The 26,433-nt window shown below is 40.5% G+C and overlaps 1 protein-coding gene and 1 pseudogene across 1 annotated transcript; both read right to left on the reverse strand.

Annotated features, from left to right (window-relative positions):
- Positions 1-1,716: 1,716 nt before the first annotated feature.
- On the reverse strand, positions 1,717-4,917 carry LOC142106620 (splicing factor U2AF 65 kDa subunit pseudogene; annotated as a pseudogene).
- A 7,811-nt stretch (positions 4,918-12,728) lies between these two features.
- LOC142108019 (nicotinamide N-methyltransferase-like) lies at positions 12,729-25,897 on the reverse strand. Its single transcript, XM_075191711.1, has 3 exons — positions 25,747-25,897; positions 21,463-21,670; positions 12,729-13,149 (listed from the first exon to the last, which is right to left on the reverse strand). The coding sequence occupies exons 1-3, from the start codon at positions 25,895-25,897 to the stop codon at positions 12,729-12,731; spliced, it is 780 nt and encodes a 259-aa protein (XP_075047812.1).
- Positions 25,898-26,433: the final 536 nt, after the last annotated feature.

Consider the following 26,433-nt stretch of genomic DNA (forward strand, 5'->3'; position numbering starts at 1 on the left):
AGTGGGAATATAGAAGGGCTGGTATGAAAATGTGAAGAGATTGCCTGGGGTCTGCCCAGGTGCATAGAAGCTTTAAGGATTTTGATAGTGTGAAATAAATTTTACATGCTTTTTAACACAATATAGTATAATATAAAACATATTAAATAATGTAAAGTGTCCTCCCTCTTTTCCTTCACATTTCCCCCAAGTCTAATGTATTACTTCATCTTCCTTTAATATCTCCTATGTTCCAATATCTCTCTAATGTCTCCAGTGTTTTCTCCCTTATGTCTTACAAGTGTCTTATTTCCTATCCCTTATCTGTTTCTTATGTTTGCCCATACTCCCTATGTACCCATACCTTCATCCCAGGTAACACCTTCAAATGCTGAACAGTTGTTGTTAATACCTTCAAAAACCTCTCTTACACTCTTAAACTTACTCAAAAATAATTGACACCAAGATATAATTGTTTCAAATAAAAAGTTTACTTAGCAACAAAAAACACTATATGATGGAGGAGAAAACAGTCAGCAGTACAGCTAGGCGCCAAAACTGGATATCACCACAAGGGTACATAGAACAAGTAGTGCACAGTGCTGAAAGTATTGAAGCCTTTGTAAGCTCTAGGAGGCAATATTTTTAAACAAAAACAGAAAAGAAATAAGCCAGCGCTCGGAGGATCCCATATTATATATGGTACCATTAATACCCTATAAAATAAATGCTTTATATGTATTGTTGAAGATTAATAACTGGACAAAGATGGCAATCAATCATTTCTGTATTTGACAATCAGCTGCTATGTGATTGATACGCAACCTAATCATTATCGTACCAACAGTTAACTAATTTTAATCTATTTCTATCATTTATTATAAAATATAATGTAGTGAAAAAGCAAATTAATGTTTCTAACACATTATTTGCACTGATTTTTGAATCATTCTGTTTGCATTTGCATGAGAACATTTCTGGTATTATTTAAGTAGCGTTCGCACATTGCAAATGCTACTTCTACCTAATATTGCTTTTATACACCAAATAGCAACTCCAGAGATGTTATAACAGAACCAATTTATACAGGTCTAGAGGTGAGAACCTGAGGAAAGGACACCTGGCCATACAAGGAAACTTGCCCCCCACTTCAAGGAACAATGAACAAAGGAATCAACCAATGGGGCGTTGAGTACTTGGGAGGTCATGACCCATCAACCTATAAATTGTGGTATTTAATACTGCAACTGTGTATCTTTATGATGTTACTGCTTTTATAACTGTACATTGTTTAAAATATTCAGCTCTGGCTTTGGAAACCAGAGCGTTCTTGTAGAAGTTTGTGTTGGTGCCAACTGCACATGCGTATGCATGCTGTACTTTTTCCTATAATCCATTTTGCAAATAAAACCTTTGTGTTTTTTAACCAAAGAGATCACAGTGGAGAATCTTTATTGCATATGTTACAAATTGACATAACAGTTTGGGGACTCATCCGGGAATTGATTTTTATTGACATACGAAGTTGGGCAGGGAAAAAATGTTTTTTAATGTATAGGTTAAAAAGAAAATGTGGTTTTGGATTTTCAGGGAACTATGAGAAAATAATTTGGCCATAAAATATAAATCCTTAATCAGAAAAAGCTTCGTGGAAGGGAACAAACCAAAAAAGAAAAAGGAAAAGAGGGTGTGGGGAGAGGAGACAGGTATGCACTTCTGAGCATCCACTTCCCTCTGAGGCTTCATTTTTCTTTGAACTCCATCTGTAGTATTCAACTGCATCTACCGGAAATCACAACGATGGTAACTATCCGGATCACAGTATTTTGTAATCACCACTCTATTAGCATACTTGCGTCCTGTGAGTCCTTCCTTGCATGGCTTTCTGACAGTCGAATACTGTAGTGAATTCCACAAAAATTTTGCCACATCCAGGTTCCTCTACACCATCAATAAGACGCGGTATCAATAGATTTAGCAATGCCATAATTGCTGCATTCGTCTCATACATCTTCAACAATTTCCTCCTACTCATCTTCATCAAGTAGTTCTTCTGGCAAAACCATGATCATCAAAAAAATTACTACTGTTGGATGAAGTATCTGCACTTGGGAACTCATGAGCCAAGGAACTTACAGCGTTACTGGAGTATTTTTCTATTGTGCTCAATGTTGCATTCTTTGCGCCAACACTTGTTCTTTGTACATGAAGCTTTTTGTTTCCCAGTTGCATCCCATTAAGTCTAGCAATGTCCTCATCTGTCACATTAATATGCACATATTCACAAAAAGCATGTCCCTTAGATAGACCTGTAGCACTGTCCAAATTACCAAATTAAAAGCTTTCAAAGGTCCAAAAGATGTAAGCAACTCTTTAACCTAGTTAACATTCAGATAGTTTGGTAAACCCTTGGTACATGCACATATGGGTTTTCAGATATGTCAGGTAAGAGTTGGTAGTCATGAGGGCATTGAATCTTTTAATGACAGGTCTAAGAAAATGATGCCATCAAAAGCCATGGCTTGTGTAGTTTCATCAACAGAACGAAACTCCAAGAAAGCAAGTTTTGTCTTGGTTGATCTGTTCTGCAAGGACAGGCTTTTCTGGCGCTTGTGGTAACCCACCAAGGCGCATCTGAGCATTACAGATATCCATCATTGCTTTCCAGCGTAAAGTCGATAGACCTGTCTGGTCATCTTACTGCCCACAGCAGGCGCAGGTATGGGTGTAACAGCTAGCCCAAAAGATGTCAATGTTGGAAGCAGAGCTGTAGCAGGAATCTGACCAGCAGCTTGCATGGCTTTACTGTATAGGAGGGATATGTTCAAAGCCTGGAGGTGGACCATCTCAGTATTTACAGATCTTCTTTTTTCATGCCTGGTGGACCGGCTGCATCTCAGCCGATACCTGGATCCACTATGCTGCTCTCTAGCACATCAGTGTCTACTGCAATTCCATTGTTTTCAGCAATTGCTTCTAGAGCGGCTTTGTCTATGTTTTCGATGACGGTTATCCTTGTCTCGCTCTTGTTTATATAGTAATAAGTAATAATTTAGCTATTTGTTAAAAAGAAAAAAAATCCCTATCTATTCGGTTCTATTCATCAACCAATAACCAAAATGTTCTCTTCTGTGGGGCCCAAACAAATCAAGCACTTCAGCTACAAAGGTGGCAGCCCCTGAAGTTGAAGTATATGGTTTGTTGAACTGTGCATGTCCTTTTTAACATATGGGTGGGTGGGTGGAAGTTTAGACAGGGACAGTGTTAGGGACAAGGAAAGGGTTATGGACAGGTATTGGGGCAGGCTTAGGGACAGGGATAGGGCTAGGGATAATATTGTCCAAGTTTGAATTGTATTGTTGTCCTAATAATATTGTTGATTCTATTATTGTTAAGTTTCCTATCCTGCCTATTAGGGTGCCCAATCTATTATGTTAATCATTTAGCTGTCAAATATATATTCACACAGGGGTGGTTGGGCCCAAGGAATGCCATCTTGTACCATTTAACATTGTTCCCTTTGACTCTAGTCATCTGTTAAATGTCAACTGATGCTGCGCGCTGTCTGTCTAATAAGCTCTCATACTGCCGCTTCTGACCTTATCCAATTGCTGCTGACCCTCTCCAACGTGTCACACATGCTGGCTAACAGTTACCTACCTAGTATCTTCTTTCTTCAGATGAAAATGTTATTGATTTACACATCTTTGATAGTGATAATATGGTTGATGACATTGTCATTTGTCACCATTGAGGAAGCTGACTACTGTTATACAAATATATAGGTTGTAAGCCAAGCACTATCTATCTTAAATTACATAAACAATAGTGTATTTGGGTGCTGCCTTTAGGGATGTGAATGGTCTCCCTACCATTCAAAAATACATTGTAAGTCCTCAGAGCGGATCCCACAGCCGGCTGTGAGAATTACCTGTGTCCGGGAGAACTACCATCCTGTGCGCATGCTCCCAACTTAGACGCAACATGTAGTGGGGAAGTCCGAAAGCCAACTGCTCTCTCTCGACAATCAGAGGATCGGAAGGAGCACCGTCTAAATCATCGAAGGACGGAATAGATATATTCCCCAGCGAACTGTGAGTTACTCTCAGAGCCTTATTATAACTGTTGGCCTGGCGATATAACTAATGGGAAATATCCCCATATAATACAGACATCTCTGTTAGATGTTCATATCAAGACTGGGATATCGAGGTTTAATCCCACACAATTGTAGTGTGAAAATTTGTATTATCTGTGAGCTACACCTGTACTTGTGTAACTTTTGTTTATCCAGTGTACTATGTTTGCTTATTTATGCTGTTAGACTCTGGCCAGTGCAATTTCAGCTTTTTTATCTGCGATATAAAGTTTGATATTTATACTATCCTACAGATTTGTTTTCATTTGTGGAGCGCCAGGGAATTTTCCATACTGTTATATAAATACCTATGATTCATTTGTGAACTATCTGTTCTCCAGTTTAAAAATCAAAATGTTGGCTTTTGTGGAGCCCAAACACAAAAGTGCCAGTCCTTGTCCCTGTGCTTGGTTTGCTAAACTATGTGCATTTCCTTTTCAACATATTCCCACGGACAATGCCATCTTGCATCATTTAATAGTGTGGCCTTATTCTCTCATCATCTGTTAAATAATGTATACTGATGCCAACACTGTCCATCTAATGAGCTTGGATGTGCCATTCCACTGTATTGGCTGTTGCTCTCTTCAATATTTTGCTGCTTACCCTCTAAAATGTTTTGCTGCTGTCCCTTATAAATGTGTTGCTACTGACGCTCTCCAATGCATCACACATACTGCCTAACGGTTACCTACTTTGTTTATATTCTTTTTCAAATGAAAATGTAATTGATGTAGACAACTTTGATGAGGAGGATGATGAGGGTGATTGTCACGGACAGCACTCACCTGAGCCTGCATGACACGTGTGTGACACAGGGTTAACCAAAAAACAACCATCTGGTCTGTCTAAAATGATTAAATCCTTACCTATCTACACCACACACTAGCATTGCGGTACCAACTATGCCACCAGCAAGGTTTTTTTTTATGAAGAGCTGACACTCTTATTTAGGAAGCCTTCGGTTCTCCCTAAAATTAATCTAGCACAATTTACTTTAATCAGAGTTAACATAAACCACAAATGTTCTCGTTTCAATTATGTAGCGTCTTGGCCAAACTGCCAAGTGAATGCATAAGAACACAGAGACTTGAACTTAATAAGTGTAATTTAATATGAAAAATACATCTACAATGCTTAAGATAAAACAGTTAATAAAAGGAATACAGATATAATGCAATAAAACACAGAATTGATAACGCATTTATAATCAAGTTTCTGATGCTGGGAGAAGCAGGAAAAATGGAACACTCTTCAATTTCAGATTGACTCCCAAAAGTGAACAAACTCTTACAGTCATAGTGCAGTTTTCAAGCTGCAGGGCCCACAGCCCCCCTTCCTGTGAGGTCAGAACAAACAGGTCTGTGAGAATGCAAATTAGGGTTTTAGGACTCTGCTGTAGAAACACCTTTAAGTGAGGTTTTTGTTACCCTGTCCTAACTTTTCAGTATGACTTACAAACATGATTTTACCTCCACACAACAGGTCATAAGTTTCCCTTCATCTGCATACCACACATGCCTCTGGTAAGTATGATATTGGAGAAAGTGATATGATATTTTCCTGTGACCCTATTCAGCTTGAATTTGTCATTAACATATAACCCTGTCTCTGCAGTCGGCATGTCTGGGGCCTCCCAGACATGTGTTTACCTTTGCAGCCTGGCTGGGCCGAAATGCAAAATGTAGAATAAGCCTTAGCCTCATGTGTCAAACTCCCATTGTCCCATAGATTGTAAACTTGGGAGCAGGGCCTTCTCACCTCTTTGTCTGTTTTACCCAGTTTGTTTATTAGTTTACTATGTTTGTCCCTAATTTTAAAGCGCTACGGAATATGTTGGCACTATATAAATAAATGATGATGATGTGTTAGACTTCATTGTCTTGAAAGAGATATTTTCAAAGGCTTTCACCTTTGTGATCTGCAATAAATGATACAAGATGCTACAATGAATCCAGGCTCTCATCGTCCAGGCCCCTCTAGGTAGTTAAACATAAACAAAACGCATTGATTTAAACAGCTTCTCTGAGCCATGTCACACTGTTTCTAGGACTTAATTCACAAACACATATTTGCAGATTTATAGACCTAAATTTTAGCTTGCACATGACAGTAATTAAAACTATTATCATTTGTCACCTTTGAGGAAGATGACCACTGTTATCCAAAGGTGTGACTAGTTTTGTGAAACAGTGCAAAAAAAGATATCAATTAGCATTGGAAAATTATTAAAACTAATTAAATGGGGTTTTCAACCAGCTCAGGCTTGTCGTAGATTGAGTCTTATTTTATACGTTTACCGGACTCATTTTGTACAATTGAATTCATACAGTCAATTGGGTAGAAAATGAGTCCTTTTGTCAGGCGCCGTTCCGCATGGCTGCCTGTCTGCTGACAGCGCGTCTGGTTGCATAGCAACCAGACGCATCACTTCCGGATCCCCCTGCCGTCCGACCTCTGGGTGTGATGACGCGCCCCGTTGCTAGGCAACGGGACGCTATGAAGGATTCCCGGCGGCAGGTATGACAGCGCTGCAGCGCTGATTCTGATTGGGTTACCACAGTATTTAAACCTCTTCCTGCCCTCTCACCAGTGCCAGAGTATCAGGTCTTCCTGCCTCCAGCGTTTGTGTATACAGTTGCTGTATTCGTTCCTGACTATCCTCGTGCTGCTTGTGACCTTTTGACCCGGACCGTTTGACCACCCCTATTTGGATTCTGCCTTTGTACTGTTCTCCCTTAAAGTTACCGACCCGGCTTGCCTCACCATTCTTCTGGATTTCCCTTTGTACCTCTTCTACCTGAACGTTGCTGACCCGGCCTGTCTGACACCTCCTTGTATCTCGCTGTGGACTCTAGGAAGGACCGCGACCTGCGTGTCCCTGCAGCGGAGTCCATACTTCCTTGCGGGGGTTCCTGGTGAATACCAGGGGCACGTTAGACTCCGCGCCTTCCTCTGAGTTGCGCCAACAACAGCAGGTACCCACTATCAGTCGTGACAGTATACTCTGGCCATGACAACGGAGGGGTCTGGTGAACCGTCTGCTCGTGACCTACTCCTGCATTTGGCTCAACGAGTGGAGCAACAAGAAGCAGCCCAAGCGCATCTCCTACAATGTGTCCAAGGGATTGCTACCCGCTTCGATACATTTCAGAATGCTTCACCCGCTACACCAGCCATAACCTCTTCTGCATCCACAGCATCCAGTGTGGTTACGGTCTCTACAGCGGCCTCCGGTTTACGCATCCCGACACCCGAAAAGTTTGACGGTGATCCCAAGAAGTGCAGGGGCTTTCTGAACCAATGTGCCATTCAATTTGAGTGCAACCCAGGGGCCTTTTCTTCAGAACGCACCAAAGTAGCCTTTCTCATCTCCCTCCTCAGTGGTCAAGCCCTTGCCTGGGCCTCACCTTTATGGGAACAAGGGGGTCCACTTCTTAATAGCTCCAACTCCTTCATTGAAGCTTTCAGAAAAGTCTTCGATGATCCCGGAAGAGTTGCTTCTGCAGCTACTAGCTTGTTAAACCTCCGCCAAGGTGACCTGTCCGTGGGGCAATACGCAGTTCAATTTCGGACCCTGGCTTCCGAGTTAAAATGGAATAACGAAGCACTGGTGGCAACCTTTTGGCAAGGTCTGGTTGACCGGATTAAGGATGAGCTAATTTCCAGAGAACTCCCGGCCGAGTTAGATTCTCTCATCTCCATGTGCATAAAGGTGGATTTGCGCTACCAAGAGCGCACGCAGGAATGCTCTCCTGGCAAACGGTTCATACCACGGCTAGCACCCCAGTTCCAAAATCCCATCCTGCCAGTGGACGAACCAATGCAAGTATGACGCTCTAAATTATCCCTTGAAGAGAGGGAGAGACGCTTCAAACAACGCCTGTGTCTGTATTGTGGAGATCCGGGACACCTGCTAAGAGTTTGTCCCAAGAAACCGGGAAACTCTTCCTCCTAAACGGTGGCGGGGAGGCCGTTTTAGGAGAATCCACAGTTGCTCCCTATTCTAAAGAAAATTCCCCAGAATTTCAGATGGCTATCATCCTGAGCACCCCCAAGGGTACCTTTTCCACCACGGCCTTTGTGGACTCCGGCTCCTCCGGGAACTTCATTTCGGCGGATCTAGCTTCGCAGCTCCAAATACCTTTAAACCCATTGCCTCAACCGTTATCTCTGACGGCAGTCGATGGTAGTCGTGTCACTCACGGCTCCATCTCCTCCGTGACTTCTCCTGTTCGGTTGATGGTAGGAGTACTTCATAGCTAGATGATCCAACTTTTGGTGTTGCCGAGGTCCATTAATCCCCTCATCTTGGGGCTACCGTGGCTGAGAAAGCATTCTCCTCAGATGGATTGGGACCACGCTCAAGTTATGTCGTGGGGTTCAGGATGTCGCTTTGAATGTCTGTCTAGAGTCTTGCCTTCAAAATGTCAAGTAATGGCTCATTCCGAGCTAACCCATCTTCCTGAGGCCTATATGGAATTCCAAGATGTATTCAGTAAGGTGGAAGCGGAGATCTTGCCTCCTCATCGTCCCTGGGATTGCGCTATTGTTTTATCTCCTGACCAACCCATCCCCAAAGGGCGGACCTACCCTTTATCTCGTCCAGAGACGTCAGCCATGTCTCAATATATTTCAGAAAACCTGAAACGGGGATTTATCCGCAAATCCACTTCCCCAGCGGGTGCAGGGGTTTTTTTCGTTAAGAAGAAGGATGGGTCTCTTCGGCCTTGTATTGATTATCGTCCTCTCAACCGCATCACTGTCAAAAATCGATATCCACTACCTCTCATCTCCGACCTCTTTGACAAACTCAGTGGATCTCAAATTTTTTCCAAATTAGATCTCCGTGGGGCCTATAATTTGATTCGCATCAAGAAGGGGGACGAATGGAAAACGGCCTTTAACACCAGAGATGGACATTTCGAGTACCTGGTGATGCCCTTCGGCCTCTGCAACGCTCCAGCCATCTTCCAAACCTTTGTTAACGATATCTTTCATGACCTGTTATACACTTCTGTGGTAGTGTATTTAGACGATATATTAATATTTTCTAAAGATCTGAAAACTCATCGGGAACAAGTAAAGGAGGTCTTATGTAGACTCCGGAAACATCACCTCTACTGCAAGCTGGAGAAATGTGTGTTTAAGATTAGCCAGGTACCTTTTCTTGGTTTCATTGTGTCGGGTCAAGGTCTTTGTATGGATCCCACCAAGGTGTCAGCTATTCTGGACTGGCCTCAGCCACAAGGCCTTAAAGCGATTCAAAGGTTCATTGGCTTTGCAAACTATTATCGCCAATTTATTCAGGGATTCTCCACCATTATAGCCCCCATTACAGCTTTAACCAGGAAGACTGCCAACCCCAGGGTTTGGTCCTCGGAAGCCATGTCTGCCTTCATAACGTTAAAGAAAGCATTTTCTTCAGCTCCAGTTCTGTCCCAGCCAGATCAAGAACGACCTTTCTTCTTAGAGGTAGATGCATCCTCTGTAGGCATTGGGGCGGTGCTTTTTCAAGAGTCTCCTGCTGGCTCACACAACCCGTGTGGGTTTTTCTCCAGACGATTTCTTCCAAGTGAATGTAATTATGGAATAGGGGACAAGGAGTTACTGGCCATCAAGGCGGCTCTGGAGGAATGGCGACATCTGTTGGAGGGGGCTATATTTCCTGTTACTGTGTTTACCGACCATCGGAACCTAGTGTTCATTCAAGAGGCTCGTTGCCTTAATCCTCGGCAAGCCCGCTGGGCATCCTTCTTTGCTCGATTTAACATGAAGCTCACATTCTGCCCTGGAGCCAAGAACGGACGTGCCGATGCATTATCTCGCTCATTTGACGATTCCGATCGTTTAAGACCGTTGGTTCCTCAGCATATTAATAATCCTTCTAATATTGTAGCCCTCACTAGGACCAAAACGTCCTCTCCTCCTCCAGGCCGGTCATTCGTGGAACCTCATCTCCGGCTCAAGACCCTGCAGTGGGCTCATTCATCCCGCATTGCCGGCCATGCTGGAATAAAGAAGACAACATCGCTGCTTTGCCGACGCTTCTGGTGGCCTACTGTACGTGCCGATATTTGTAAATTTATTGCTTCCTGCACTAGTGCTCAACACAAGACTTGTAGAAGAGTCCCGGCAGGCCTTCTTCGTCCACTCCCTATCCCCGATGCTCCTTGGGAAAGTGTGGCCATGGATTTTATCACAGACCTACCCCACAGTGCAGGGTTTACCACTATCTGGGTGGTTATTGATCGATTTTCGAAGATGGCACATTTTATTCCTCTAACTGGACTGCCCACGGCCAGTCATCTGGCAGATATCTTTATCAAGGAGATATTCAGATTACATGGTTGCCCGAAGGAGATCATTTCGGACCGTGGAGTCCAATTCACATCCCATTTTTGGAGAACCTTTTGTAAGAGATTGAACATAGAATTGAAATTCTCTTCGGGATATCATCCTCAAACCAATGGACAGACGGAGCGAATCAATCAGGATCTCGAGACATTTCTTCGCTGTTTTACCTCTGACAATCAGAATAAATGGTCTCAATTCCTTCCTTGGGCGGAGTTCTCCCATAACCAACACATTCATGAGTCTACCGGATTCTCCCCATTCTTTATTGTATATGGAAGTCATCCTGTGCTTCCGGATCCTTTTCCAGTGTCCGCTTCACCGGTTCCAGCCGTAGATACTCTTTATCGGGAGTTTTCTCTCATTTGGGCTAAGACTAAGATGGCTTTACTCAAGGCTACTCAACATCACAAAATCTTTGCAGATCGTCATCGGAGGGCCACTCCTCTCTTAAAGGTGGGAGACCAAGTATGGCTATCCACCCGGGACCTAAGACTAAAAGTTCCTTCTATGAAGATGGCTCCTCGATTTATTGGCCCGTACACCATCATGCAAGTAATTAATCCTGTATGCTTTAAATTGAAACTTCCTCCTTCTCTGAGATGTCATAATACTTTTCATGTCTCATTACTACGACCAGTGGTACTCAATAAATTCTATCGACCTCCCTGTCGTCCCCCACCAATACAAACCTCTTCTGGAACAGAATTCGAAGTCAATCGGATCTTGGCCTCTCGCATTCTTCGTGGCAAACAGCAATTTCTTGTCCATTGGAAAGGATTTGGCCCAGAGGAGAGATCATGGGTGGACAAGCAGGACCTTCACGCTCCTAGAATTCTTAAAAGGTTCCTTCAAACAGGAGGAAGAAGAGGAGGGTATACTGTCAGGCGCCGTTCCGCACGGCCGCCTGTCTGCTGACAGCGCGTCTGGTTGCATAGCAACCAGACGCATCACTTCCGGATCCCCCTGCCGTCCGACCTCTGGGTGTGATGACGCGCCCCGTTGCTAGGCAACGGGACGCTATGAAGGATTCCCGGCGGCAGGTATGACAGCGCTGCAGCGCTGATTCTGATTGGGTTACCACAGTATTTAAACCTCTTCCTGCCCTCCCACCAGTGCCAGAGTATCAGGTCTTCCTGCCTCCAGCGTTTGTGTATACAGTTGCTGTATTCGTTCCTGACTATCCTCGTGCTGCTTGTGACCTTTTGACCCGGACCGTTTGACCACCCCTATTTAGATTCTGCCTTTGTACTGTTCTCCCTGAAAGTTACCGACCCGGCTTGCCTCACCATTCTTCTGGATTTCCCTTTGTACCTCTTCTACCTGAACGTTGCTGACCCGGCCTGTCTGACACCTCCTTGTATCTCGCTGTGGACTCTAGGAAGGACCGCGACCTGCGTGTCCCTGCAGCGGAGTCCATACTTCCTTGCGGGGGTTCCTGGTGAATACCAGGGGCACGTTAGACTCCGCGCCTTCCTCTGAGTTGCGCCAACAACAGCAGGTACCCACTATCAGTCGTGACACCTTTAAACGTATGAAATAAGAACAATGGCACAAATACATGGCACAGGCATTACTTTTCACCAAATATCTCAGCTGAATTGAAAGTCATTAATGAAAGTAAGGCAAAAAAATGGTGTAAACGTTCTCTGGGACAAAACATGTTACAATGCAAGGGGTGGCAATGGGTTTATTATTTTGCATATACGTTAAATACTGACTGTTTTTTATGTAGCACACAAATACTTGATAGCTTTATTTTTACGCTGAAATTTAAACTTGATCTAGGACAAGCTCTACCCCAACTATAAATCTGTCCCCACATTTTATATTTATCTCCCCCCCAATGCAACATGGTTTTGCCCATGTGCTAAATTACTCCTTTTTTATTCTGTGCTTTTCTTAATGACAGAATCCAAACTGCTCGTCTCAACTTACTTCTCAGTCTGTATTACCCAGTATTGTTTTATTACTGTGTTTCTTCCCAATTCTAAAAAGTGATACGGTAGATGCCAGCAATACATATATAAATGATGATGATGCATTATGTGTACATGCCAAAATGTACTTATGCGCAGCAACACAGATTCTGCAATTATATCCAATTCTAAATCAGAAACTTGATGTGCTTGAAATATAGTAAAACAATATTGTACAGATAAATATCACTGTAAAAGCTGTATAATTTTTATTGATATTATTTTTTTTTACTGAATAATTATGGTCAATGGACTATAATTCTGATTTGACTTCCACCTCATAGCTTACGTGCTAAGAGGCAAAATACATTTTTACCATCAAATACTTCCTCTTGAGTCTGGAAGAATGTAGACATTTTAAACTCTTCAATTTCACATCCACTCTCAGCCACTGCTTCCTTGAGAATGTTTTCATCAAGTGACAAAACTGGAAGTTTTGCCTCTCCAACCATGTAATATGAAGCTCCAAAGTAATCACATAAAATCAGATACCCTTCTGGTTTGATTAGAGATACAACATTTTTAAGAGCAGTTTTAAACTCTTTAATGTTTTTGCTAGCACTAATAAGGCACCCTGCAGTGATCACACAGTTTGTCAAAGGAAGGGAATTGGGTTGCAGTGGGTTGGTCTGGCTGACATCACACTTCATCAGTGAGACTTTTCTTCGTATCATGTCTGCTTTCCCCTCAGGGGTGGATCTAGAAAAGGAATTTAGAAATATATAAATACTTTCAGAAGTAATATAAGAATGGCACGCTGTGATTTTTGTGGTACAGAAAGAATGGTCAGCATAAATAAATGTGTCTGACATAAGGATTATGGTAAATGAGTTAAAGAGAGCTTGATACATATAATTGAGCTAAAGTAAATTACTCTGCAAAGAGAAATACTAAATTAAACAGCTGTTCAGCTTAGACATTATATGCCATAGTGTACCACATATATTCATTGCAAGTATGAATTTATTATGTTATTTATATTGCAATTATATTAAATCTATTATAAGATTGCAAGGATCAATATTTAATTACCTTGTGGTAACTAAAAAATTCACAACCAGAAACATGTACTCACACAAGGAATTGGACTTTCCTCGTTAATATCAGATATAAATAAAGATAGGAGTGATCAGCATCACTTTCAATCCATCAGATTATCTAATGAGGGGGTGCACCACCAAGAAATCAATTGACACTCCCGAACACTAAATTATTAGATCTAAAAATCACCTGTATGCAAACATATGTGGGTCGAAGCCTTTATTTAGAGAATATAGGCAAAATAAAAAGTAAGAAAACAAGTGTAAAATAAAATCAAAAGAACCTTTCAGTAGCAGCAGCACTAAGCTATGGATCAGAATAAAACGCAATTCATTATTCAATCAAAATAGAATGAACCTATTGTCCTTCATGCAAAATGATTCCTAGATAGCTTCTCCCTCCACTTAGGAGTGTCGAAGTCAGCAAATTGGATAAAGTCATTTCAATTAATATCGAGCAAACTTGGTTGTCTTTGTCAGAAAAGATGCGTAGAGCACGCTACGGCGTGGAAGGGCGTATCCAGCTGCAACACGTGACAATAACAGTTTTTACACTTTTATACTCATTTACACAAACACACACATTTGTAATTAGTACACATTAAGTGTAGTTGCAACAGAGTTATTTATGTCAAAATATAGTAGTATTTATGTTTAATATTATAAGTTATATGCATGTTAGTAAAACATAAGGTTCAGGTTATAGGAAATGTGTCATGTCTGGTATCATTACAAAAAAGACAGTTGTCAGCGCTTATCCTTTAAACTGCATATCTGTGTGTGTCTAGCAAAATGAAAACATGAGGTATTAGTTCATATTTTGATCAAAAGACTTAAGTCTGCATCCCAACGTCAAGGGTACCTCATTATATGCAGGTCCTACACTGACCTATATGCTTTAAACACTATTAAAATGCAGTTAAAATCTGATGCACTCACCTCCCAGGTATAGGGGTTTGCATCTAGCAAAGGCTGGCTTGTGAGCCACACCCAAATGTGCCTTAAATAGGCTTGATGGACAGCTGCTATGACAAAAAGGCAATATTTTGAAACAAAACCAGAGAAAAATAAGCCTGCGCTTGATACATCCCACATTATATATGGTACCAGCTGCTTGGCAATAAGCCCGCGCTCGGTATATCCCATATTATATGTGGTACCAGCTGTGTGGCAATATAAATGCCCATATATGTATACAAAACAAAAAAGACAGTAGTCAGTGCTTATCCTTTAAACTGCATATCTGTGTGTGTCTAGCAAAATGAAAACATGAGGTATTAGTTCATATTTTCATCAAAAGACTTAAGCCTGCATCCCAACGTCAAGGGTACCTCATTATATGCAGGTCCTACACTGACCTATATGCTTTAAACACTATTAAAATGCAGTTAAAATCTGATGCACTCACCTCCCAGGTATAGGGGTTTGCATCTAGCAAAGGCTGGCTTGTGAGCCACACCCAAATGTGCCTTAAATAGGCTTGATAGACAGCTGCTATGACAAAAAGGCAATATTTTGAAACAAAACCAGAGAAAAATAAGCCTGCGCTTGATACATCCCACATTATATATGGTACCAGCTGCTTGGCAATAAGCCCTGGTATCATTGTAATCCCCTATTCATCAGCAGCTGTCCGGTTCATCCGCCGAAGAGATCGCACATTGCAAACTCTAGTTATTGACGTTAGGGAATAAATGATTAGAGTGATACTGACTATAAAATGCTAATAGACTAGTTAAAACTGGAGTCGGAGCACATCCCCTGGAGAGATGACCCCCACCTTTGGATATTTTGGTTTGAACTGGCCTATGACCTGCAGAACCCTGGACCTTCCTGAAGCCTGGACCAATAGAATCAAGCCACATCATTTGCATTGTTTTACTGTATTTCTGACTGCATATAAGCAAGAGCTTTGGGTTTAGTGAGCAGTCTTCTTTGACCACAGACTTCAAACCTGAATGACTGTTCACTGGATCCAGAGCGCCTGCAATAAGTAATGGCTGTACTTATTATATTTCGCTTGAAATATTCTGCTACTTTTGGATAATAAATCTTTGTGCGTTGGAAACATAAATCGAGATTCGACAATCATTATTGGATAGCGACAAAACATGCATAACAGGAGTATTATGGATAATGCTCATTACCTAATGATAATTGAGAGAGCAAATCTTAAACTGATTTTGAACACCATGCATTATATTGTTCCCCTAGGTAATCATCCACTATTGTTGCAAATATATATCACTGTCTTGTAGATCATCATGGCTGCTTAGCCGTGTCGGCTGTTACTTCCGGGTCTATGACGTCCAATCTGACGTCAAACGAATCATTTCGCATGAAGGACAATAGGTTCATTCCGTTTTGATTGAATAATGCATTAAAAGTTGTATTCTTGAAGGGCTGGAGACACGCCTTCCCGTCATCTTAAATACATATCAAGAAGGACTGCAGTTCATAAGTAACCGATCCCCGGGTGGGGGGGCGAGCTGACCATGCCGTTTACACATTCTGACATGGATTCATCTCCCCGTCCTCCCCCACCCTTGAAGGTAATTTCATGGAATGTAGACGGTCTAAATACCCCTATAAAACGAAAAAAGTTACAACACACCTTAAGCGCCATAAGCCCGATATAATCTTCTTGCAGGAAACGCATTGGAAGACGGGGGATGACTCTAGCCTTAAAGATACTTGGATTGCTGAGTGCATATCAGCCCCATACAAAAATAAGTCCAGGGGAGTGGCCGTGTTGTTCGGGAGGAATGTGTCCTATACCGTTTCAGACAAAATAATTGATCCAAATGGTAGATATATACTACTTGATGTCCAAATCCATGACTATAAATATACACTCCTAAATATATATGCCCCCAATGTAAATCAAAAATAATTTTTGCATTTTATATCCTAATTGGTCTCCTCAATGAAACGCCAAATTTAATAATAGGAGGCGATTTTAATGTGGTAGATGATCCAACTGTAGATAAAAACCCTGTTCCACAAAACCTCAGATCTGAGATATGGAATCAAATTTTTACTCTAAAAATGGCACATAATCTCACAGACCCGTGGAGACTACTAAATCCCTCAGATAGGTCTTTCACATTTCACTCGAGAGTGCATAATTCTTTTTCCAGGCTTGATTAGATACTATTAGCTGATTCCTTAGTAACTGAAGTCCTTAAGACTGATATCAGCCCTATACTTATATCTGACAATGCCCCTATAACAGTAACGCTCCGTCTGCCCTTGGAAGGACAACGGAATTAAACTTGGCGATTCCCATCTTATTTATATACCTCAGAGAATTTTAAACAGCATCTTCAATACCATTGGTTGGATTACCAAGATAATAACATTGAATATTTTGACAACCATATAATATTCTGGGAGGCATCTAAAGCAGTCTTGCGAGGGAATATAATAACATATATGGCCAATCGCAAAAAAGAATCAAATAAACTCTACCAATCCCTCTCACGGACAATGCGAACTCAGTACAATGCCTACCTTTCCGACCCTAAAGATACAACATATGCCAGCTATAAACAGGCAAAACAAACATTAGAAAATTTCTTACTGACCCAGGCTCAGTCTAAAATAGACTACACAAAAAATAGGTACTATAGGTGGGGTAACAGAACTGGTAGACTTTTGGCGAATCTCTCAAAACCTTTTAGACGTAAAAGTCATATAGTGGCTATCAAAACACCAGAATCACCACTGCCCCTCACTGAATCTCAAGAAATAGCGGGAGCCTTCTTAAAATACTATCAGACGCTATATATAGCTACCCCATCTAATGATGCACTCCTGAGTGAAATAATGCAGGAGGCTAATTTGCCAAAACTGTCTCTTGAACAACAAGAATTACTAAATACAGAAATTTCATCTCAAGAGATCTTGGATACTATCTCAGATCTGAAGCTTCATAAATCTCCTGGCCCAGATGGATTTACGGGGGAATATTATAAACTACTGAAAGTAGAGATAGTTCCGACCCTACTGGAGCTATATCGGACTATCCACCGCCACCACCCTCATTACCCATCTTTTAACCAGGCATACACTACTTTAATCCCTAAGCCAAACAAGGACCCTATGTCAATGTCTTCATATCGCCCTATAACTCTGCTAAACCTGGATTTTAAAATTCTTTCCCGTATAATGGCCAAGCGCCTCCAGACAATACTGCCCTCCCTGTTAACCTCACACCAACTAGGCTTTGTGCACGGACGCCATTCGGTACGCGGTATTCGTACAGCAATAGCTTCAATAATTGCCTCTTCCCAAGACCCTAGCTCACCTAATATGCTTCTCAGCTTGGATGCTCATAAAGCATTTTATACAGTGTCCTGGTCTTTCTTATCAGCTGTATTGAATGAGAGGGAGTTTGGTCAAGATTTCATAGCAGTGATAAATTATTTCTATGAAACCCCATCAACGTCTATAATCATTAATGCATTATTAGGAGATCCATTAGTGATGTCAAGAGGCACTCGACAAGGGTGCCCGATGTCCCCGCTATTATTTATCACTAGACCCAATGCTAAGATTGATCCAGCAGTGGCCCCGGATGAAAGATATCTCGTTTGGCACGGAGTGCACAAAAATGACGGCATTTGCCGACGATATTCTGCTTCATATCTCAAACCCACAGTCTTGTCTGGGTTCACTGATGGAGAAAATTCTGGAAATAGGGTCTGTCTCAGGTTTTGAAGTAAATCTTGAAAAACCAACGGCAATATATTTGGGGAGAGGTCCGGCGAAGCCTCAGTGGGCTCGGTCACTTGGGCTGCAGTGGGCGAATGGGTCAATACCATACTTGGGGGTCCGACTCCCGAAGAACATGGGCACTCTCTACAATCTTAATATTAGCAAAGTCAAAACGGACATGCAAGGGGAGTTAGAGGGTTGGGAACGACTCAATGTATCCTACTTGGGCAGGGCAAACCTCCTGAAGATGAAATCGTTTCCAAGATTACTATATCCACTGCAAACATTACCACTCCTTCTAACACAAAAAGATGCTCAAAAAATCAATTATCTATTCCGTAAATTTATTTGGAAAAAAAAGCACCCCAGGATTAGCCTTATTAAACTTCAACAACCCAGATCTAATGGAGGCATAAATTTCCCGGACATAGTACAATACAGCCATGCAGCTCATCTGCGATACCTGAAGGATTGGTTAATGAATCAGAGCACTTTTACCAATTTAGCAGTAGAAAAACAATTTTCTTCGGACATCCATTTAAAGGCTTTTCTTCATTTACATGACCAGGAGTTGCCTCCTCATACTCTTGAAAACCCCCTTGTTGCTTCAGTTAGGAAAATTTGGCATATTCTGAGACATAAACTTCATCTTAATCCCTATAAATTTATACATCTACCGTTTATCAAAAATCCCGCGCTTCAGAATGGCATGGCGGCTTGCCCCTTCACTGTGTGGGAGAGAGAGGGGCTTCAGACAGTAGGACAGTTGTTGAGCAGGACTGGGAGGAAGCCACTCCGCCACACGGAGGCACTGGAGTTGTTTCCATTTTTGGGTCCATGTGGTCTTTCTTTCATTCAGGCTCAGCATTATGTCCGAGAGGTGATATCGCTCTTCTCTGCAGTGGATTGGGATAACATTCTTGATACTTTATTATTAGCTGTTTCCTCCAAGAGGGGAGCGATCTCGTCCAACTATGCTTTTCTGAGAACTATAATAGATCACACCAAAATTAATTCGGGCCTGAGTGGATGGCTGCGCCATTTCCCCCAATTAACAGAGCAGGTGTTGTTGAAAGGGCTGGCCACTTCGATGAAGCTTTTCCCAACCTCTATATATGCAGAGATGTTCCTCAACATATTCCATAGAGGCTACCTCTCACCGCATCATCGAAATATTATTGGTCTTTCAGCTGATTCTAGGTGTCCTAAATGTGGTGAATCCCAAGCAGACCTATACCATTGTTTATGGGCATGTCCTATAATCAGGGCCTTCTGGACCCGGGTATGGAGGTTTGCAACTGCAGATTTAGTTAATTATTTGCCACTCACTCCCGAATGGGCAGTATTGGGTATTTTGCCTTCCGATGCACGAACCTCTGTAGGAGGAAGAAGGTTGATTATGGCCTTATCTGCGGCTGCAAGGAAATCGATTCTCCATATGTGGATCCAGAACGCCCCTCCAACACTCGATCTATTTAAAGAAAAGATGTATTTTCTCCTGAAAATGGACTGGCTGGAGGCTTCTCTCCAGAAGAGTACCCTAACTCTCAAATTTTTTGAGACTTGGGAAAGTTATATTGATATCCTACCCTCCCAACTACGAAACCAACTTTATGAATGCTTTCACCAGACACTGTGGTATGAAACAAGGGTACTTCTTCAAGACCCTCCAATTCTTGTACGAGATGATGGAGCGGGCCTGTCCTCTCCCTCTGGTCCCTCCGCACCCTGATGAAGGGTTGGAAGTGGGGAAACTGCAATGATGCGAACGCTCCTCTCATTGTGGGGGGGTGACTTATTTGTTCTCATCACAGATGTTATCCTATTATAGTAATGTCCTACTTCATGCTACAGTCCTATAATAGACTAATATCAGATATACATATCCTGGATTATATGTAGCGAGGTATTGTCAAACCTCCTCAAGTAGAACCTATAAAAAAATGTAACAATATCTATGTACATGTGTGTTGATTGTATTTACAATAGAATGCTTCTTTTTCTGTATGATACAAACAATATTGTATGATTGATGTCTGGACATCTTCAATAAAAATGTTTTGAAAAAAAAAAAAGTTGTATTCTGATGCATAGCTTAGTGCAGCTGCTACGGAATGGTTCTTTTGATTTTATTTGACACTTTTTGTCTTACTTTTTTCACATCTTTAATTTTAATATTTCACCTATATTCTCTAAATAAAGGGTTCGGCCACATATGTTTATATACAGGTGATTTCTAGATCTAATAATTTAGGTAAGTAGAAAATGTCAGTTTAAAGTGCCATTTTATTAAATACTTTTTTTTATTTCAATATTCTTAAATTAAAAGTAAAGTTCACACCATAGTAAATAAGTAACTGGAAATTCTCCTTGTCCAAGTAATGATAATAATGGTATGTTTGGGGACAGACACTGGTTGATGCCTCTATAATGGCTTATTCTCCTGCTGCAGCTGGAAGGAGAATTTGGAATACTACAGCTGCTGCAACCTCTTATTTCGAGAACAATCATTGAAGGCTACTTCAGCAATTCAATTGGCATAAAAATATTGATCCATGCCAATTATACATCTAACTGTGGTATATTGCTCGGTGGGAGTATAATACTCACTTTAATTTTAACAAAGTCTATAGAGGTGCCAAGCCACCCAAAAGTATATACCTTAATTTTCTCCCTCTTTCATCTCATTGTTTCACCGAAACTGTATCTATAATGAATTTAATTGCGAGCCAAAAACATTACTTACATTTATGACCCCCCAAAACTGTAAAAAAGTCTGTCTGTAGGGTTATTATTGCATTTTGGGTGATTTGACTGAGCTTTCTACAGATCTGTATAATGTTACCTTTATTTAACTCAGAGCAACATATACACACAACAAAAGGATAACCATGAATATTTGCAAATTGCCCTGCTGCAAATAAATTTTTTTGTAAATGAATTAATGTCTGCACCCATCTACATGTTCAAATTATTGTCTCCTAGACAGTAAATATATTGAGTATTAGGTGTAGGACATTAATCCTGCCCATGTAAACAAGTTTAATGGGTCACTTACTTATGGACATCTACCCTTCTGTATTTTATACCGCCCATGTAATAAATGATTGTATGTAAATATGGCACTGCACAGAAGAACTCAATCAATTCAGTCTTATTTAGCTAGGACTATGTCAATACAAATAAAGAGTTGCCCAAAGGTGGGCAACACTTTGAAGATTTAATAATTCATCTTATAGAACTATAGAACTACCTGTTGTTTTGAAGGTCACAGACATATCTTAGGAATGGAGACCAATCAAATGCATCATTGCTTTCCTTCAGCCATTTTTCAATTTGTAGTAGGTTGTCCTGGAAATAATCAGTAAGGTAGATTTCTTCAAAGTTTTCACAGGCAGGTATAATATGATGTATTGTAGGACCTGCACCGATATCTATCAAGCTCTTGCCTTTTACACGGTCTAGTGAGAGGAAAAAGTAAATAAGTATTTTATCTCAACCATCAGCAAAAGGATGAGAGAGAAGACTATTTTACAATAGGTGCACACACATATGTGCAGGCAGCCAACACACACCACCAATAGTAATACAATAAAAATGATCCTTTTTGCATAAACACTTATTAATATAGTCTTCACAGCATTTGTGAAATAGGTAACACCTAACTTAGTCAGATATGTTTTTCTACCAAGCAGAAGCAGGAATACTGGGCTTTTCTATACTACTCACTGTTTATATGCATGATAATGCACCACATGTAAAATGCAACCATTAACTATGAACTATTAACTATTTAGAGGCATGTAAGACTATGTGAGCGTATTGTCCATGTGAGCATTTTCGCAATATACTGGCATGTGAGGCTATGTAAAGGTGTTTTGGCTTTATCAGGCATATTTTTTCTCTGCTTGTTTGTAAGGTTATATGGAGATAGATTGGCTTTGTATTGGTAGTTAGGCTATATGGGCACATATGAAAATATATGTAAGCATTTGAATAGACATTTGCTTATATAGACAGTATTTTTATTTACATATTACATATTTATATTTTCGCTTATATATGGTGCAGTAAGCATTTTCTTTTAACAAAACCATGATGGCCATATTAATGGTTAGTAGTCATGCTACTTTGTATCATTAATATATTGTAATGACAGCATTTTTATTTAATTTAATACATTCATTTTTACACATTTATTTCTCTGGTGATGTGCACTACACAAACTTGTTCCCATAATCTATAAGAAAAAAGCAAATAAACCTCAAGTTGCCTGTCTACAGTATCTACTAGCCATCAGATTTGAAGTCTTAATAAATTAAGAACAAGTGGAGTTGTTCTTTGTATACTGGTCCCTTATATGGACATCCCAAACATCACATCCATATCTAATTGGTGAACATCTCATTCCAAAACCATGGACATTGATTTGGAGTTTGTTCTCATTTGCTGCTATAACAGTTATCACTCTTCTGTGAAGGATTTCCATTAGATTTTGGAACATAGCTAGGGGGATTCACATTGATCAAACTACAAGAACATAAGGTCTGGCTTGCAGTTGGAATTCCAATGCATTCAAAAGCTGTTTGATGGGATTTAGGTCAGGGCTCTGTGCAAGTCAGACAAGTTCTTCTACACCAAACTCGGTAAAAAATGTTATTATGGACCTCACTTTGTGCACAGAGGAATGTCATGCTGAAACAGAAAGGCCCTTCCCCAAACTGTTTCCACGAAGTCTATAGAATGTTATTGTATGCTATAGCATTAAGATATGCCTTCACTGGAACTAATGGGTAGCAAGCCAACAAGCTCACAATGAACAGTTCTTGTGCTGATGTTACTTCAAGAAGCAGTTTAGAACACTGTAGTGAGCAGGATCGGACTGGGAACTTAAAGTGGTCCTGGAAAAAAGTCTGAAAGTGGCCTCATGTAGGCGGGCCAAATAAATGGTAGGTGGGGCCAAGTATGTGTGTGCACCCAGTGTGTCTGCCCGTGTGTGTGCCCAGTGTGTGTACCTGTATACATGTGTCCTGTTCTTGTCACTTTCACCTCCTGTGGCTGCGAATGTCTTAGTGGCTCAGTTGCTGCTTGTCTGGATCCTGGAATGTTGGAGGCCGTATTTGGGAAAAAAATGAGTACATGGAATTTAGAAAACTCCAACCATGCCTGGCATTAAATCAATAGCATAATCATTTACTAAATAACCATCCTCTCCCCAAACTCAGCACCACATTCAATTAATAGACCCCAAGCTATCCCATCTTAAATTAATAGGCCCCACCAATAAATTAAATTGCCCCCATCACCCCACAAATAAAATATTACCCATTAAATAATTAGCCTCCACCTAAACACCACCATTAATTTAATAGCCTACCTTCCACAAACATTATATTAAGACCCACCCCTTGCGCTTTATTTTAAGAACCCCTCTCCCTTCCATCCCTCGCACATAATATTAAAATCCCACCCTCCCTTCCATTCCTCGCACATAATATTAAGAACCCCCTCACACAATATATATATATATATATATATATATTATTTTTTTAAATCCCCATCACACTCACACACTATATTAACATACCCCTCCTTCACTCATACACTATCCATATATTAAAAGCCCCCCCAATCGCACACTCACTCTTAGCTTGTAACATTCACTGTCTGAGAGATGCAGACAGCCTGTCACTCTGCATGTGTGGCTGCTTCCTCTGATTGGTGCTATAGATAGGAGTCACATGGACGCGCATCACGTGACATGTGCCGTCTAATGTGACTCCTGTCTATAGCTCTGATAGGAGGAAGCAGTCAGACACAGGGATACGTACCTCGGCTACATTAAGGAAGGTGGCTGGTCCCGAAGGAGGGGCCAGCCATCCACTACCATACTGACCCACTCCGCTAGCACTCGTTCTGTTTTTTTTTGTTTTTGTTTAGTTTTTTTAAAAGCAAAAAATACATTCGGTGGCCTCCTTAGGCCAGCGTCCTACCGGGCCCGTTAGGTTGTATGGCCAATCCAACCCTTGTAGTGAGTGTTACAACCAAAGACAAATTATTTTTATGTACTACGTGCTTCAGCAGTCGGCAGTGCCGTAAAGTTCATGCAGGCCACACTCTTACAGTTGCCCCAATCACTTACAGTTGAGCATGGAAATTCTAGCAGGGCAGAAATTTGACAAAATGACATGCTGTAAATGTTGCATTCTATGGCACAGACATTCTACTGCTAATGTTTGACTATGGAGAGTGCATGGCTCTATACTTGATTTATTCACATGTTAACAATGGGGATTGCATGCATTAGAAAAATCAGTTAACCTAAGGGTGCAATAAGGTTACCTAATAGCACCAAATGTGATATTCAAAAGCTAGATGTTATTTACATTGTTTTACCAATTTAACCTTGAATTAAGAATACAGGTATAAAGATTCAGCAGCTTGTTCCCTGAATCTTGCATTCTATCAAATTAAAGCATCTTTGTAGAAGAACTTGTCCCTGCATCTATGCATTTAATCAGTTTTGAGCTGCAGTACAGGTGTGTCTTCCTCTAAATAGCTGATTGGTGAGCTGCACTATTTAGGGACCCATCCTGCGTTCATGCTCTGTAATGATAGAGTTTGATGGCATAGGACGGGCCTGATTCTTAATGCCCACATCTTGTTCAGTTTATATTGTATAAGTTGTTCCTGACTTTGCATTATTTGTATTCAGATGTCTAGACTGCATCATACAAATCTCTCTGTTCTGGCTGTGGACTCCTTATAGCTGTTTCTGTTTCAGTTAGACTCCCATCATTTTCAAATTGTCTAGGCTGCGCTAAGGTTAATCTTCCTAACATACATTACTGTTGGGTTAATAGCTCTGATTATGTTTTTTCTAATGGTCATATATTTTAATTGAGGAATTCGCAGTTTAAAGCAACAATGCAAGAGCAATAATGTAATGCAGTTTTACCTACTCTCTCTCAATGTTATTTAAGATTGACACGTCTGCTACATTGGTTTGGAAACCTCTTATTGACCTTCCCTAACTAAGGTGTATTCCTGTGTTGCACAAAATAAGACAACAGTCTTGCTCAGCAAGTTTAACTAGGCATTTAAATGTAAGAATTTAAAAATGCAAATTTCTTTCTTCCAAAGTCTCAATAAGTGCTAGTTACCTTATTGGTATGTCTAATGAAAAAAGTGGTCATAACACTGTGTATATGGTACATGAATATTAATGTTTGGACAGGATGAATTTGGCCCAGATTGTATTGCGGTCACGGCACACCTGACTCCTCTTTCTGCAGCTGTTACTTACTCATTTAAATTAATCTTGGTATAATATAACATGTGTCAGTATACAGAACTTGTTTTTAAATCATCAATAAAATACCTACAATGCTTAGTATCCCTGGCATAAAGCAATCGTTTAGTTCACCTAAAATGTAAAATACAGTTTTAAAAACTGATTACATAAATAAGCCGACCCTGCTACTTAGACCTAATCTAACCTGACGTGAATTTTCTTACATTGCAAATTATCACATACCTGAAGAAAAGACATTAACCAGAAACCTGAGCACCAACATTATGTCTTCATCAAATTCCTGAGTTTTGGGGTTTGTCGAATAGTACATATCAAGGTATTTCTTTCCATCAAAACTATTGTCATTCACAAGATCTTCCGATACAATCTCCATGTTTTACTTCAAACAACCTGTTAATAAAAATGGTGAGAATAAATCAACACATTTTACTGTAATGTAGAAAATACTTTAATACTATTCTCTGTAGCCCAACAATATTCAGATTTCTTTTATGTCATATGACTGCAAGAATGTAATTTTCATGATCCCACATCCATGTCTTTTCTATTTCCAATTGTTGTTAGCTGTATCCTAAGCAGCAAATAATATCAATCCTTGCAAAATATTTAAACTGTACATAAATCTTGTATATCATATGATTGGTGTAGGAAATAAAATCTTTACAAAATTGTTTTATATTTTTAAGATGTAAGCATCCTAATTTAATACTATGTGTTGGCTGTAGACTGATATTCTCACCTACCTTCAGTGTTCAGACTGCAGTGTCCAGCTTGTAAATTACCTTGGAATTTCTAAGTACAATATACAAGCTAACTCCTAATGCTGTTCTTTGAAAGCGCCCGCCTCTTTTTACAGTAGTGTAATCAGAAACCTTACACATTTTTTGTGGTGTTTATTAACCCTTTTAT

The sequence above is a fragment of the Mixophyes fleayi genome, chromosome 11, assembly GCF_038048845.1.
Source record: "Mixophyes fleayi isolate aMixFle1 chromosome 11, aMixFle1.hap1, whole genome shotgun sequence".
Taxonomy (NCBI): domain Eukaryota; kingdom Metazoa; phylum Chordata; class Amphibia; order Anura; family Limnodynastidae; genus Mixophyes; species Mixophyes fleayi.

What these genes read in the sequence shown, in the direction of transcription:
- LOC142108019 (XM_075191711.1), bottom strand. Translation starts at nt 25,897, where the DNA reads ATGGAGATTGTATCGGAAGATCTTGTGAATGACAATAGTTTTGATGGA. An exon ending in GGTTAATGTCTTTTCTTCAG is followed by an intron (nt 21,671 to 25,746) that starts GTATGTGATAAT and finishes TCCTCTCACTAG; the next exon opens with ACCGTGTAAAAGGCAAGAGC. An exon ending in TGTGACCTTCAAAACAACAG is followed by an intron (nt 13,150 to 21,462) that starts GTAGTTCTATAG and finishes TTCCTTTTCTAG; the next exon opens with ATCCACCCCTGAGGGGAAAG.